This window comes from Belonocnema kinseyi, chromosome 3, assembly GCF_010883055.1.
Source record: "Belonocnema kinseyi isolate 2016_QV_RU_SX_M_011 chromosome 3, B_treatae_v1, whole genome shotgun sequence".
NCBI classification, from domain to species: Eukaryota; Metazoa; Arthropoda; class Insecta; order Hymenoptera; family Cynipidae; genus Belonocnema; species Belonocnema kinseyi.
In genome coordinates, this window is record NC_046659.1 from 16,831,873 (window position 1) to 16,848,950 (window position 17,078).

The 17,078-nt window shown below is 36.4% G+C and overlaps 1 protein-coding gene across 1 annotated transcript in view; it reads left to right on the forward strand.

The window, feature by feature from the left end:
- Nucleotides 1–7,791, forward strand: part of LOC117169188 (prostaglandin E synthase 3) — a 143,340-nt gene extending 135,549 nt beyond the window's left edge. The window contains exon 3 of the mRNA XM_033355415.1: nt 7,320–7,791. Within this exon, the coding sequence (XP_033211306.1) occupies nt 7,320–7,445 (126 nt within the window). The 3' untranslated portion in view covers nt 7,446–7,791. The remainder of the gene's footprint in view (nt 1–7,319) is intronic.
- The last annotated feature ends 9,287 nt before the right edge of the window (nt 7,792–17,078 follow it).

Here is a 17,078-nt window from a genome sequence, read left to right on the forward strand (position 1 = left end):
TCCGTTCCGCGACTGTACATCTCATGCCGTCAAGGGGGTCGCGGAATATTGAGTCTTGAATGTCTTCACAACAGGATTATTCTGGGTACAGCACATAGAGTTATAATGGAAGAGGCCCTCTTCTTAAAATAGTCAGGAATCACGAAGAAGTGGGCAAAGGAGCATTTCTGTACAAAGCAGCGGAGGAGGCTGCTGAAACACTCGGACTTGACTTCAGTATTAGGGGTGAGCAAAATGCATCAAATCTTATCTATCTCGAGTACTTACTCCTGAAAGCCCGGATTAAAAAAACACAAGAGAAAAACTTTCGTGAACAGCTCCTCGATATGAGGATGCACGGTATCTTCCACAGAAATGTGAAGGATCAGTCAATGTCTTGTGAGCTAACGTTTGCTTTCCTTAAATCGCCCGGATTGAAGTCTGGTACAGAGGTTTTCATTTTTGCATGCCAAGACGGTGTCATTTCCACCTTAACATACCGTCGCCACATTTTGAGCCAAGACATTCCCGATGATAGCTGCAGGGCATGCGATGCACACCCCGAGCATTTAGCTCACATACTATCTAGTTGTCCAACACATGCGGGAACGACCTACATTCAAAAGCACAATGCGGCACTCAGAGTGCTTTATTACCATCTCTGTCACTCCTACGGCATTCACCGTAATATCGCTCCTCTAAATGCTCCTAGGGAAATTGAGTCAATTGTCGAGAATGGGAAGTGCCGCATATACTGGAACTTTATAGTCTCGACAATTGTTTCTGTTGCTCACTCGAGGCCTGACATGGTTCTTTTTGACTTTGAGAAGCGAACCATGTTCGTTATCGAATTTTCGACACCAGCTGACAAAAGCAACATAGCCAAGGAGAATGAAAAGAATGAGAGGTATCAAGACCTTATAAGGGAGTTGCAATGATTGTACCCAGAATATTGTGATAAACTGATCGTCCTTATCATCGGCGCTCTTGGAGGTGCCCAGCTTTCACTTGCTAATGGCCTAAAAAGCATCCCTGCGTGTCAACAATATGCTAAAACACTTGCGGGAAAAATGCAGAAGGCGGTTGTCCGGGGGTCACTCCGTGTTCTTAGGGTGCCCGAGGCTTTTGCTGGATCGCCGTATTGATTCCTTTACAGACTGTAACCACCTATCTTACGGTTGTGAGACGTGGTTGTGGCTGAAATTTTACCGCGATTTCGCTGGAAGCGGATGCAATTTTTCAGATTAGCACCCGCTCCTGGCGAAATCCTGCGGTTGTCTTTATGACAAATTTTTAATTATGTGTATATATATAACTTTATGATAAACAAAGTTTTTTTTTTATTTCTATAATCACTGTCTTCTGGAAATTGATGGCATTTTATAAAAAAAAAGTTATTTTACACAGAAAAAAACATCTTTTGTGGTATTAAACGGGCTTCCTAACCGATACTATGTTAGAAGTTTAAAAAACCTGAAATTTTAAGAAGAGTGTTGCATTCATGAAAAAAATTAAAACGTGAACATTTTTTGGGAAATTGGTACGCATATACCACCAAATAAAACCGAGGAAAATGTTCATTTGGATCAGGGAATTCGCCGGTAATTTGATAATTAAGTTTCGCTATACGCCCTGCTTATGTAAAATCTATTGATGCTATAATCATGTTCCAGAAAGCAATTGGAAGCTGGTAAATTATACATTTGAAGAGCAATATAATACATGCACTTACCGCACTTAGCAACTATAAATCAGTTTTTCTCAAAAAATAGTTCTTAGAAGTTCTAACTTCAAAACTGCTCCAGTGCCTCGTTTTTCAACCTAGAATTTTCATTCTTGTACTCTCGCCTCCTTATTCGGGACATTTTGTGCAATGACCCAAACGCGATATGTTCGGTTTTTTGCGCAATTGACCTTTTTATTTATTGAGTTAAGCAAATGCAATACGAAACTAATTCTTTTAGACTAACTTATACGCCCTATTAAAGGGGGCAATCCTTATAGTATGCCAAATCTTAGTCGATTTTCTTAAATTTCTTTTTAAGGGTAAGGAATGTATATATCTTTTCAGGGTCAAAGTTACTTTTTATCATATAATTATAGCTTACGAAATGGTTTTTGTTGCTTTAAAAAAATAAAAAATGGCGAATGTATAAACATTCGCCGTGAAGTTGCCCGGAATGGAGGCCAAATGCGGTTTACACGAATTGGGTGAACAAAAAAGTTGATTTTTCGGAAAAAACTTCAAACTTTGACCCAGACAAAAACATGTTTATTTTGATAATTTTTAGTTGGTCTTAGGTTCATCCATTGGACATAAGTATTTTTAAAACGTGTGCCATTGGAAAAAAAGTGTCGAAATAATCGTGTTTAAAATTTCGGCACAGGAGAAACGTATGATTCCAGTATTCCCGTTGACTTTTTTTCAAGTATTTCAGGCAGTTGGCTTCGCGTTCCGTTCGCTCCAATTCAGAGAATATGGTGGGGGTATTAGCGGTATTTAAGCATCGGATTGGCGGAACCTTGGTTTGTTGGAACATGAATCCAATTGAAGCAGAAGCGAGTCACGCTCAAAGGCTCGCAGGACTTCATTTTTGAGAATTGACCAAAATCACTAACTGCATCTTATTCTAAAGGTTTCAAACTGTAAATTAAGGCAATAAAAAATGAATTGCTTGAAGCCTCTGTAGGAAGTACCCCCTTAAGGTTTAATCGAAAAATTAGCAACCTTGAAATACAAATAACAATTGCAATTTTCTTTCCTTCTCCTTGAATCCACATTAAAATATTACAATCTCCTTAAAACTCAGCCATCTTATAGGTATAATATTAAATTTTCCCTTTGACACACACGTAGTCTGTAAAATTATTCTTTTACCTGATTTCTCTAACACCTGGATTCAGCAAGACTTAACATCACCAAAATTGATCTAACTTTTCTCTAATCGTAAATCCTGAATTGTAAAATAATTTTCTAAAATGAATTCCCTAGAGACGATGCTGTCTTAGTGCCATTTATCGCTCTTATTTCAAAGGTTTTTATTTAAAGATTTCATTTAGTTTTATTTAGAAGTTTTCATAAGGAGAATTTCGCGTCCCTAATTATAAACTGTCACCTTTCACTTTAGTGCCGCGCTAGTTAATATTAATTTAAAGCTTTAGTCTTGTGACCCTTGAACTCCCATTTCTCTAACACCTGGATTCAGCAAGACTTAACATCACCAAAATTGATCTAACTTTTCTCTAATCGTAAATCCTGAATTTTAAATAATTTTCTAAAATGAATTCCCTAGAGATGATGCTGTCTTAGTGACATTTATCGCTCTTATTTCAAAGGTTTTTATTTAAAGATTTCATTTAGTTTTATTTAGAAGTTTTCATAAGGAGAATTTCGCGTCCCTAATTATAAACTGTCACCTTTCACTTTAGTGCCGCGCTAGTTAATATTAATTTAAAGCTTTAGTCTTGTGACCCTTGAACTCCCATTTGTTGATAGAGGGCCGTTCAATGCCGCTCAGAATTAACTAAACGCGACACATCACGAAATAGGGAAGAGCATACTTGTCATTTTGTTAAAATAAAAAAAAAATAAAATAAAAATGCTAGGTATTGGCGATACCAATGCGATACTTGATTCTCGATACCGATACTTGGAAGATTGATTATAAAGGTATCGATACTTTTTACATTGGTATCGACCACTTCGATTACTTTATTTCCGTGACTTGCTGTCAGCGTTCGTTCTTTCCTTATCCAATAGGAACTGTGATTAGGAGAAGTCGGGCGCTGATTTGTTAAGGGCATGTGATACTTCGTCGTGTGGTCAATCGTGGTTTTAAAAACTGAATTCGGAGGTGCTATAAAACATCATAACGAAATAAAAATTATATGCATGTGCATTATTTTCAGGTTAGAGTCATTTTTAGCTCTCTGTCTTTCCAATAATGTAGTTCTCTGTCGTACCGATGCTGTCGGTAAGCACTCTAGAATAATTATGGGAGAGAATCGTAACGCACATAACCTTGTAATATACACAAGTTTTTAGCAAAATCAAAATTTTTTGGAATTAACCGACAAAAAAGTGTGCAGGGACGTCCGTTAGCATGTTCGCTATCATTTTTCCAAATTTTTAAGGCAAACTATTTATTCTAGAAAAAAAGCCGGGGGAACCTAAAACTGGTAAAATCGATAATGTTGTAAATATCACATGCCCTTAATCGAATCTGACTTTCCGTTACGAAGCAAATATTGAATAAAATAATTTTTTATATATTTCTTTTAGGAAACGTCTTTTGATTTTAAACCTCAAATTTTTAAACGGTCGGTCTGCGTCTTTTTTTGTAACGTATTTCAAAATCTGAGCGTTAAGGTGCTCTGTGATTCTGTGGTAGTGGCTTCTCAGTATTTTGTTTGTTCTTATAGTAACATAAATGGTTAAAACAACTGGAGATGACCTGTACTATACACGATTGTATATGGAATTAACTATATGATGTAATATCCTCGTTTCCAATAGCTAGTTTATATTAATTTAAAGAAAGAGCAGGATTATATTTTCACACGCATAAACCTGTTTTGTTGACACTTATCACGTTCGAATTGCCGTGTTTATATCGAAAAAAGTCGATACTCTGACGTCAATTCTTACACCGAAAAAAATATGCGACTATATTAGTTGAATAACACCTTGGACTAATAAGCTTCGCATAAATTAGAACTCTTTAGGTAAAAAAAAGTGGAACTGGCTCTCTTTATTTAACTTATCATTTCATCGGTTTGAGTATAGAACCGACGCTATAGCAATACCGAACTACATCGATTAAGTAAGTATTGACATGGAGCAGCAGTTCTTTATGTAGAACTCGTAACATTCATAAGTTGAATATCAGCTGTTCTAAAACATCGAGACATACACTGTTTCACTTTTGCATTGGGCACGTAACGAAATCTGGATCACAGCACGTCAGTCCTGCAACTACGCAATTTATCGCGTACCAGTATCAGTACGTGATCAGTTGCAAACATTGATTATAATAATTATATACTTCCAACATAAACAAAATTGATTGGGTTTACTGTTTAATTTTTATACTGTTATAAAATTTGTTTTGCGTTAAAGTATACAAATACGTGCGTCTAAAGTTTTGAAAATAAAATTCATTAATTTTTAAAAATAACAATTTGAAGTTTGCAAATTTGATCCGCTGGAGTCATTTTTATAGCAAAATGTTACTTCCATGGCAAATCTCCATTTAATTGTATCGACCCATTTTAAAAAAGTTGTATAAATGACTAAATTTTTAGTCTAATTGATTTATTCGTTCTTGACCATTTTTAGGTTAAGTGAAAAAATGCTTTTTTGTTTTCCACAATAACTCGAGGAAAAATATATATTTTTAGTTGAAACTCCCAGAAAAGATAGGCCCCATGATACCATTAACTGATTTCAATTTTGAGTCAATTCGAATGAACCGTTTTCTAGTTATTTGTGGTTACATGCTTTTTTTAATGGCATATTTTGGAAAGTTTTCGATCAATTTGGACGTTTAACTTCTAATTTTTTTCGGGCCTTGTTCTAGTTTTATACATTTAAAAAAGTTTTTTTTAATTAAATGGTTCACTTTTTGTAACCAATTAAGAATTTGTTTACGTTTAGTAACCTAAAAACTACTAATCTTTTAAACTTTTTTCCCTAATTTGTGTATAACATAATTTTAAAGGAAAAGCTCGTCATAATGAAAAATTTAAAATAATAGAAGAAAAAATTTTTAATTTAATTATTTAGGCACACGCGTTTTTATATTTTAAAGTTTGTCGACTTTTAATGCAAAACGAATTTTGTAGCCATATTACAATTAAAAAATAAAACAAATCAATTTTGTTAATACTGCAAGTTTATAATTATTATAATCTATGCTTGCAACTGATCACGTACTGATACGGGTACGCGAAAAGTTGCGTAGTTCCTAGGACATACGATGTTAGATTAATAATCGGCTTGCATTTTAAATTGCGAACAGTCTAAATCTCACTTATTTCGATCAGCTGGCGTTCCTTGATTGATCTGATAGTGTTCTACATCTGCAACCATCTTATTACTGCATTATCGTAACTTTGATCGTTCATCAGCCTTAACTCTTGCATTTTATTGCATGAACGATGTTTGTTCCTCTAAATATTGACGTGCACCGTTTAAATTTGAGAGCATGCGAGATTTGATATTTAAATAATTAGTGTTTAATTTTTCCCAACACATATTGTCCGGCGCCTCAACTCAGCGCACTGCTCACGCGCAGCTCCTACGTTACAGATTCGTTCGATTCTCGCTGTTCATCGTTATTCGAACCAGCCGAGTCGAACGGAGTGAAGCGTAGCGAGTATATTTATTTCGACGCACTGCCGATTAGACACCGAGATTTCGCGTATGAAAACATTGAACGGGTCGGGTTTCGCTTTGTCCCAACTAGCGTCGTTTAAGACTTCAATATAAGCATTTCATACGTGGAACTGCTCCATTGTCGCATTTTTAGAATCGCAGCTGCTTGTTGTTTAAACGTAACGCGTCTTAGTGTTTTGAATCGTAAAACTTCTATCTTAACTACGCAATGTGATTCAGATTTCGTTCCGTACCCGATACAAAAGTCTAACAGTGTGTGCTCAATGCTTTAGAACAGCTGATATTCAACTTCTGAATGTTGCGAGTTCTACATAAAGAACTGCTCCATGTCAATACTTACTTAATCGACATAGTTCGGTATTGCTATAGCGTCGGATCTATACTCAAACCGATAAAATTACAAATTAAATTAAGAGATTTAATTTCACTTTTTTCCTACAGAGTTCTGCCTGTGCGTTCCTTCACAGCAAGCATGATCCAACCCACTCTTGGTCTAGGCGAAAAACGTTTTATTTTCGTCACACTTGCGCATACTAGCTCCACGGCCATCTTCGTTACCACTTAAAGATCATGACATCGAGAGTGGTCTCGTTGCCGCGGGTTCCTTCATTTCCTCTTTAAGTGGTTTCGCACGTAATGACTAGTTTCACGTCATCCATACAAGTGATACATATTACTCTTTAGCACAAGAATTTGTGTTAGTCGTTCAGTAGCATACCGGCTTAGATTTTCTCCCGCTTTAGTTAAATTTTATAAATATGATTTAATGAAATTATATTGAACTGTTTCAAGTCATATACTATTCGTAGAAACTAAAGAATTTTAGAGCCTTCTAATCTAATTTTGGAAGTCTCTGGTTTGTATTTGTCTGTAGATACTTCCGTATTCAGCTATAATTAAAAATAATTCTTTTCCAATGAACTATTATATTGTAATATTTCAGATGATGCGCCAGATGGGTGGTCTAGGAGGAGCTGGCGATAGTAAACCAAATTTTGATGATCTGGATATGGGAGATGATGCAGATGGAGCAGACAGTGACGATGAAGAGATGCCTGACTTGGAATGAGGGTGTCTTATTGCTAAATTAAATCAACATTTCAGAACAAATTGGGAACGTAACTTGGCGGATACCATAACTGCTGTAACACATTAGAGTCTTTAAGTGCAAAATTAATTTTTGCAATTCATTATGAACCATTAAGTGCACAGTTCTACGAGCAAAGCAAATCATTCAAGACTGTTATATACAAGAAAAATGAACACATCAACGATTAGACGTGTTACCATTTTTAAAGCTCCTAGCATCCATTATCTTTTACAGACCAATGGTTTCGCCACTAAGTTATAATGGAAACGCTTTTTTAATTGATAAAAAATGCAAAATATTAAAAATGAGTATATTCGAAAGGAAAGTGCAGGAGTATATTTATTTGAATACTTAGGTATATCTAATGTATATCTAGATAAAAGTCAGGCGCAGTATACCGGATTAAATTTCGGGAACTAATTCGTGGAAATCTGGATAGTGTTCGAGGGGATGTTTTCAATATAATAAATAAGTTTTTTAATCAATTAGAATAAACATAATAATTGATACAAAGAGATATTTCGGGTTCCAATCGTGTAAAAAACTACGTCGCGTCGGCAAAATTCGTAGTTGTTTACACGATTGGAACCCGAAATAACTAATATAAGAGTTTTTCTGTTAGGATATTACACGATATTTTTCCAATATTAAATTGCACATCTAATAGTCCTACCTTACCCTCTAGTTACATATGCAGGGTCCGTGGTCTAAACCTGTTAACCAACATTTCAGAAATCTTACACGGCAAAGAAAAATCGTTATTTTTGCAGTTTTCAATATTTTTTCAAACTGTAAAATGTTTTTTGTTCATTTACTAGAGAATAATAATACACGTTAGTTTTATAACATTTAAATCAAAATTGAACGTTTTCTATTGTTTTTTGTGGGCTCGCATGTTTCTGCGTTGTTTTCCAAGCTGTGGGAAAGTTTTATGTGTCAAAACGTTTGGAATCGCAAGCCAAACATATATGTGTTTGCAAAAATTTTAAATAGTTTATTGCAAAAAATTGCTGAGTGTTAGTAAATGAGACGCGTCGCTCGCCTTTGTCTTTATAGCGATCCATAGACAACAACATAAAAAATAACGTGAAAGTAGCCACAAAAAACATTTTACATGCACATGAACTCAACAGAACGTACACTGAAATGTGTCCCATAAGCGCCATAAGTAGTTAACAAGTTTAGACCACGGACTTATGTTAGTTAACTACGTAAACAAATTGTCTTTATTAATTGAAAAATACCCTTACTCTCAATATGTTTATGAATATTGTTTAAATGAATCATAATTATTATAAATTTACAAGGTATGGTGGGAAATGATCATCGAAAGACATTCTTAGTTCATTCCGTAAACAAACTATGTGTCTCACTTCAAAAATAGCCAAACTATAAATTTGTTGATAAACATTTCTTAAATAATTAATAATTTTTAATTTTTAAAGCATCAGATAAAAAAATAATTGAAAATACATTCTTAGTTAATTATGTTAAAAATAGAGCCTACTAGTAGAAAAAACCAAACTCTTAATATTTCTATTGAAATTATTTCAATAATTAATAGTTCTTGGAAATTTATAAAGGAACATTGAAAAGATTCATCGAATGTACCTTCTTAGTTGATTTCGAAAACAAATTGATTTGTAGGACAAAGGCCAAACACTTAATTTTTTGATTAAAATTGTTTAAATAATTAATAGTTCTCGTAAATTTAAAAAACAACATAGAAAACAGTCATCCGATAGACATTTTTAGTTCACTCTGTAAACAAATTCACTCGTAGAAAAATGGTTAAACTCTTAATTTTGCAATTGAAATTCTTAAAATAATTAATAGTTGTGGTAGATTTGTAAAGCAACATAGAAAGAAGTTATCAGATAGACATTTTTAGTTAAGTCCGTAAACACATTGCCTCTTAAAAAAGGGCACTTTCAATTTTTTAATTAAAATTTATTAAATAATTAATGTTGTAAATAAATAATATTTCTTGTAAATTTACAAAGCAATATAATAAATTAAACGCATTCTTTAAAAAATAGCCATTTATGAAAATTGTTTATATAATTACAATGTTTGAAGATTAAATAAATGTTTAAAAAAACAAATATGAGCTCCACTCGAATTCGGTACGATCGCTAGGAATGTTTACATCCATAATGTGAACAGATCCCTCGAACATGCCTTGACGCCTTAGAGCTAGCTTTAAATGAAATGCAAGTCAAAATTGTACTATTCAAACTCCAGTCTCGTCTTGTATCCCTAGCATTTGCCGCCGCGAAACGGATCACTCAGAAAGCGCACAACGATGGAAATGCCTTGGCTTCATGAGGGTGCTTTCATGCCTTTGCAAGCAGACAGCTTGCATGCAGAAAACCCATAAGAGTGAGAGAGATAGAGAGTGGTCCATCTCTTTCACTCTTTTGGATTTTCTTCATGCAGGCTGCCTGCTTGCAGTTTAATAAAGGAATTTCATAAAGATTAAATTGATTAATATTTTGAGGGGGTCATAATCTTCCAATTTCTACATTTGGAGATAAAGCTGAATGAAAATATTATTTTAAAAAATATTATTTTAAAATATTAAAATAAAGGGTTCATAATAGTTTCGAACATCGAAGGTGTGACATATCAAAATTGAAAGAAACTTCTTTACAGTACAAATTTGCTTGCTTCTTTCAGTTTGGTTGTTACACCTTCGATGGTCGAGACTATTCTGAACCCTTTTATTTACAAAATATTAATAATGGACCTCTTTTGTTTACTAGCTGATTTTATTTATGTTTATGTTTATATTTTTTAAGAATAATTTAATATAATAATGTGAGGGTTGTATACTGAGCAAAAAATATTTAAAAAAGAATGTATCTCTGTTTCGAGAAACGATAACGTTCATAAAAATGGTGTGCAACAAAAAAACCGAAAAGATTTAAAAAGAGCAGACTCTTCCCTACTGAAAATATGCGGCCGCACTTGCGTTCACGTATGCTCCCGCATTTTCGGGCGCGTATAAGTTTGATCAAAATTTGAATTTTCCCAGAAAATCTAAAAATTTATTACGATAATCTTGTAGGGCTTCCAAAAAGCAACGTTTTTCTCCACCTGACTTCTCTCATATCGTGTGTTTTTTGTCAACACATTTGGAAAAAAGTCATCAGGATAAATTGCTTGGCTGTCTGAGCACTGCAATTATCCGGATATAAAATTTTTATATCTTAAAAAAATTACCCAAAAACGTTTTAAATGCTCAACATTTTTACATTTTTATCCGTGGTTTGGACGGACAAACGGACAGACAGATGTCATCGCCAACCCTTGATTTTTGGATTCAGGAGGTCTCAAAACGTAAAAGTCCGTTGCAAACTGTATTATCAAATTTCGGACAATTCGATTAATTTTTCAATCATAAATGAATATCCAAATGGAATGAACAGTGTAGGCTAAATTAGTTTACTACCGTAAGTTTCATAAAGTTGATTTTTCTTGAACGGCACTCCCTAATTTGACCCCTGTTTTCAAAAAATAATTTAAAAATGTACATGCATCAGGAAAAAGGAGAAGTTTGATAAATCATAAATGTTAATACAATCAATTGTAGAAAAACTGAATCTAATTTTATTCCAATTCATTTCTACCAGTAGGAAAGCTTAAAATGTCTGATAAAATTATTTTTTATTCTTATAGATTAATTTTTTTTTGAAAGGAGTACATTAAGCGAATATATCGCCTAGAGAATGTTAATTAGAAAATTGGGTAAATTTGGAGTCGTTTAAGACAACTAAAAATATTTAAGAAAATTTACATACGAAAATATCCAAAGTAGATAGACAAACGTTTATTTTTCGGCCTGCGGGCCTTGAAAAATTGAGAATTTTCTTACAACTAACTCTTAAAAACTAACATCCATCCACACCCTATCTCTAAGACAGCTCGCTAAGTACGTTCGGCAGTTGGTATCGTCTACAGGTACGGTCATTATGCGCAAACGGTAAACTAAGGTAACTATAATGCCGTCTTGAGAGGCAAAAAGAAGTCTCTCAGTCTCCGATCTCAATCTAGCAGATTTGAGAATCATGTTGGACGAACACATCGATGACCCATCGATAGATTAGCGTAGGCAGATGGCGACTCCATCGCCCGAGAGCTCTGGCTCGCGCAGTGCCCCCACAATAGGCGTCTTTTGGATGGAGGTCATGGTTTAGTTGGGAGTGGCAATAGGGCCGAACCGAGGGAACAACCAGGCAATGGCCCTGGACAAACGCAAAAACATCGTTTTAAATGGTCGGACCAACTCAGGAGGGACATCCTTACCTGTTGGCAAGAAAGCTTACCGGTGCTAAGAGGAAACATGCAGAGGTTAAATGAGCGTTGTGTCAATATGCGCCGAGAATATCCTCATAAAACGCCTCAGTGTTTAAGAGATCAAGTATCTTCTTTACGCAAACGGAGATATGAAGCTCTTTATTAAGAACAAGAGCAAGATCTTCCAGCAAACATACCACCCGTTCTAGCAAGACCACCTTTGTGGGCTATTCTGATTTAATTTAGTTGACTTAAATAAATCGGCACATTGTCCTCTTTCTCTATTCTTATAAGACTATACTATACAAATTTATAACAAATTTATACTTAAATTGTTTAATTTGTCAAATTTCAGTATGCCATGTAAACTAATAAGAAATTGTATTTCATCATATTTGAGTTTAGTATCGAAATGATGATAAATACTAGTACGATGAGAATCTTTCTTAGCAGGCTACAGAACTGCCATTACCGACCAGAGAAAACAAAAATCATTAGCACTGAAAAAACGATATTCTAATTCTAAAAATTTACTACTAAGTTGAAGAATATTTTCAACTTAAATAGAGACCAAGAATATATTCTTAATGCAAGATGTAGACGTGGCTCACGGACAGGGTTTAGATGAGGCGCGACGATATAGTGGTGAGTGGTGGGAGGTGTTTCACAAAATCTCGAGCAAAAGACCACACACACAAAAAGGACAAAGGTTGACCAGGACCGAGGGTCAATTTTAAAGGTCAAATGGAGGTAGGACCCTTTCCTTAAATGAGAACCCCTATTTTTGACTGAGGATTTGAAAAGTGCGGGAAATTTCACGTCAAAAATGACATGTGGAAAAATGGTTGTTGTGACCTTGGAAAGGTAAAAAATTAGGGTAAAATGTATGAGAAATGACCAGATGCCCTTTTTCTGAATTGTCTTGGGTTTTCGGGGTAAACAAACGTTCAAGATGCTTTACAAAAATTGATGAAATGTTAGGTGTACATCACCTTGACCATCATGACCTGCAGGTCAATTTTCAAGATTACTTGAAGGTCAAGAAGATTTTTCTTAGATTGAACTATGTGCCCGGATGAATTTGTTTCTAGACTTCAGGCTGTGGATGGTTATCGCATCACCCCCCCCCCCCCTAACACACCTAAACAGTAACAATAATTTCGGATAAGATGTAAAGACTGTGACTATTTAGTTACAAAAGTGACAATCTTGACAATGTCACTTCTCTGTGACTAGTTAAAAAAATAAAAAAGATACTTTGTCCGTACTTTTAGCGGCACCCAGAAACAAGGGTGTGGACGTAGTAACTTCTGTTTCCTTTGGGTTGCTTTTTTTTGTAAGTTCCCCTTGCTTCTCACGTTTCGGGTGGCTGATTAACGTGGGTCCGCTATGCCTCTCAACATTGCTACCTGTGTTACAGTCAGCTACAGAGTAAAACCGACCACAGTTTCCAGCGGCATGCATTTTTTTCGTTAGAGTGGTTGACTGAATTTACACTCCATCGCGAGGCATTTGCTTCCCTGATATTGATGCTTCTTTCCGGCCTCATTACCATTTGGTGTTAAGCTTTTTTGTTTATTGAAATAATAATCTTGCTCGGAGCTTCATGCAGGGAAAATATATTATTTCAAAATTCTAAATGCTGCCGATTTTGTATTCGTAATTTGAGTAATTGAAAATTGGAAAAAAATAAGGTATTGTCAATTTTGTCATATTTTGATAGTTTGCAAAGAAATTCACAAATATGGCTGATTACTTATATATTGAAATTGTTGATAAGATACTAATTTTAGGTGAATGTCACGTTAACTACGCCACTGCATCAAGAGCTTACGCTAAACGGTTGCCAGACAGAAGACATCCTACTAATTTAACAATAAGTACTTTGACTGAAAGAGCTCGCAATAGCATTCTTGTTCGTGAATGCCGACATCATGAGTACAACGAAAATGTTGTTAAGGGACCATTTACCTAGACTATTGGAAAACTTTGACTTAGCAAAAAGACAAAGATGGTGCTCCGCCACATTTTGCACTCATCGTACGTGAGTTATTGAACTTAAATTTCAATGAGAGATGGATTGGACGAGGAGGTTCATTCGCATGCCCCCCCCCCCTGCTCACCACATCTAACCTCATTGACTTATTTTCATGGGGTTATATTCAAAATGTAGTTTTTGCACAGCGACCAACAACAAGAGAAGATCTGATGAAAAGGATTCAAGCAGCTTTCGCAGCTATCTCTCGAGAAACTTTGCTGAAAACTATGGACGGTTTTGAAAGACGTCTAGATTTGTGTCTTCAAGCCAATGGAGAGCACTTCGGACAGTTAATCCGTGGCTGATTGTAAAACTGGTAGCAATCGTGAGAGGCAAGAGGAGTCACGGTAATCAACCACCCGAAATGTGAGAAGCAAGGGGAGGTGATAAGAATCCACAGCCTGAAGTCTACAAAAAATATTCATCCGGGAACAGAGTTCAATCTAAGAAAAATCTTCTTGACCTTTAAGTGACTTTGAAAATTGACCAGAAGGTCATAATGGTCAAGGTGATGTACACCTTAACTTTCTAACGACTTTTGTGAAGCATTTTGAACGTTTGTTCATCCCAAAAACCAATACATTTCAGAAAAAGGGCATCTGGTCGTTTCTTACACATTTGACCCTAATTTTACCTTTCCATGGCCTCGGTCCTGGTCAACCTTTGTTCAAATCATTTCTTTATAGATAAGGTATTTTAGAAGATATTTGGGATTATCGATTAAAATCTTGCACCGTATATATGAAATAGGAATGGAATTTAGGTTAGACAAATGCGCCAAGGTTTATTTGAAGCGAGGAAAACTTAATGGCATCCCTGAAGACTCTGAGCTCGTCGATAGAAGCGCTGTATGACACCTTTGCGCTGGAGAGACTTTTACATACCTGGGCTTGCCACAGAGTCGCATTCATGATTTGTCATCTAAAAAGGATAATGTCCGAATCATATACAAATTTTGCGACTCTACATCTCACGCCGTCAAGGTTGTCTTCGAATGTCTTCACAGCAGGATCATTCTGGGTACAGCACATAGAGTCGCAAATGGAGGAGACCCTCTTTTTAAAATTGGCAGGAAGCACGAAGAAGTGGGCAAAGGAGCGTTTCTGTACAAAACAGCGGAGGAGGCTGCTGAAACACTCGGACTTAGCTTCAGTATTAGAGGTGAGCAAAATGCATAAAATCTTAAAAATCATAAAAAGCTAACTTTTGCTTTCCTCAAGTCATCCGGATTGAAGTCTGGTACGGAGGGTTTCATTTTGGCATGCCAAGACGGTGTTATTTCTACCTTAACATATCGTCGCCACATTTTGAGCCAAGACATTCCCGATGATAGCTGCAGGGCATGCGATGCACACCCCGAGCATTTGGTACATATACTATCTTGTTGCTCAACTCATGCGGGAACAACCTACATCCAAAGGCACAATGCGGCACTAAGAGTGCTTTATTACCATCTCGGTCATTCTTACGGCATCAACTTTAATATCGCTCCTCTAAATGCTCCTAGGGAAATCGAGTCAATTGTCGAGAATAAGAAGTGTCGCTTATACCGGAACTTTATATTATCGACAATTGTTTCTCTTGCTCACTCGAGGCCTGACATGGTTCTTCTTGACTTCGAGAAGCGAACCATGTTCGTTATCGAATTTTCGGCAAACTCTGCCGGAATATTCTATCAAACTAATCGTCCTTATCATCGGCGCTCTTAGAGGTGCCAAACTTTCACTGGTTAGTCACCTGAAAAGCAACCCTGTGAATGAACAATATGCTAAAACACTTGCGGGAAAAATGCAGAAGGCGGTCGTCCTTGGGTCGCTCCGTGTCCTCAAGTTGCACGAGACTTTTGCCAAATCGTCGTATTGATTCCGTTACAGTCTGTAACCACCTATCTCACGGTCGTGAGACTTGTTTGTGGCTGAAATTTTACAGCGATTTCGCTGGGATCGAGTGCAGTTTTTTAGATTAGCACCCGCTCCCGGCGAAATCCTGCGGCTGTCCTTATGACAAACTTTTAGTTATACATATATAAAGGGTTTTCCAATAAGAGCGCTACAAAAGTTTTTTTAAATAAAACAAAAACGGTTTTGGAAATAAATGAAATTCTTTATTCATGTCAAAGTACATTCGATGCCATTATGTATGGAACTCAATTTCTTTTGCATGGCCACCACGGGCACGCTTGCAGAAGTCCAGACGCTGAACCCAATTTTCGACGGTTTTCAAGCATAATTCGGCCGATACTGCTGCAATTTCACGTTCTATATTCGTACGAAGTTCATCAATCGTCGCTGGCTTGTTGGCATAGACCATAGGCTTGCCCCACAGGAAATAGTCTAACGGCGTCAAATCGCACAACCGAGGCGGCCAATTGACTGGGCCATTTCGTGGGATAACACGCTCACCAAACTTGGTTTTCAATAAATCGATTGTGACATTCGCTGTGTGGCTTGTGGCGCCGTCCTGTTGAAACCCTATATTGTCCAAGTCCATATCATCTAATTCGGGCCAAAAATATTCGGTTATCATTGAGCGGTAGCGATTCCCATTCACAGTAACGTGCCGGTCGTGATCATCACGGAAGAAGTACGGCCCAATAACGCCGCCGGCCCATAAACCGCACCAAACCGCAATTTTTTCGGGACGTAATGCTGACTCATGAAGTTCGTGTGGATTGCTGCCTGGCCAATAACGCATATTTTGCTTATTGACGAAGCCATTCAGCCAGAAATGAGCCTCATCGCTGAAGATGATTTTTCGATGAAAATCCGGATCATTTTCAAGTCAAGCGGCTTCAGTTCTTGCGTCTTTTTGATCTTGTAAAGATGTAGGCCAAGATCTTTTCGCATAATACGCCACAACGACGTCACAGATAAGCCCAACGCTTAAAAACGACGTGTGAGAGACTGATTTGGGTCTTCCTCAATTGATGCGCTAACGGCAGCAATATTCTCGACACTACGAGCACTTCTTTGTCTCACTGGCACGGGAACGTTTTGCACTGTACCTGTGGATTCAAATTTTTCCACTAGACGCTCAATTGTTGATCTGGCAGGACGATTATGACGACCATAAATTGAACGTAACGCTCTTAAAGTTGAGGCCACTGACTCCGAATTTCGGTAGTAAATTTTAATAATTTCGACTCGTTGTTGGATCGTATATCTTTCCATGATGAAATGGAAAACTTTACTGAAGAGAAATGTCAAAAGAGCGGGAAAAAATAGCGTCGTTTGCTGTCACTATCGGTCTACTTTTGTAGTGTGCCTATTGAAAAA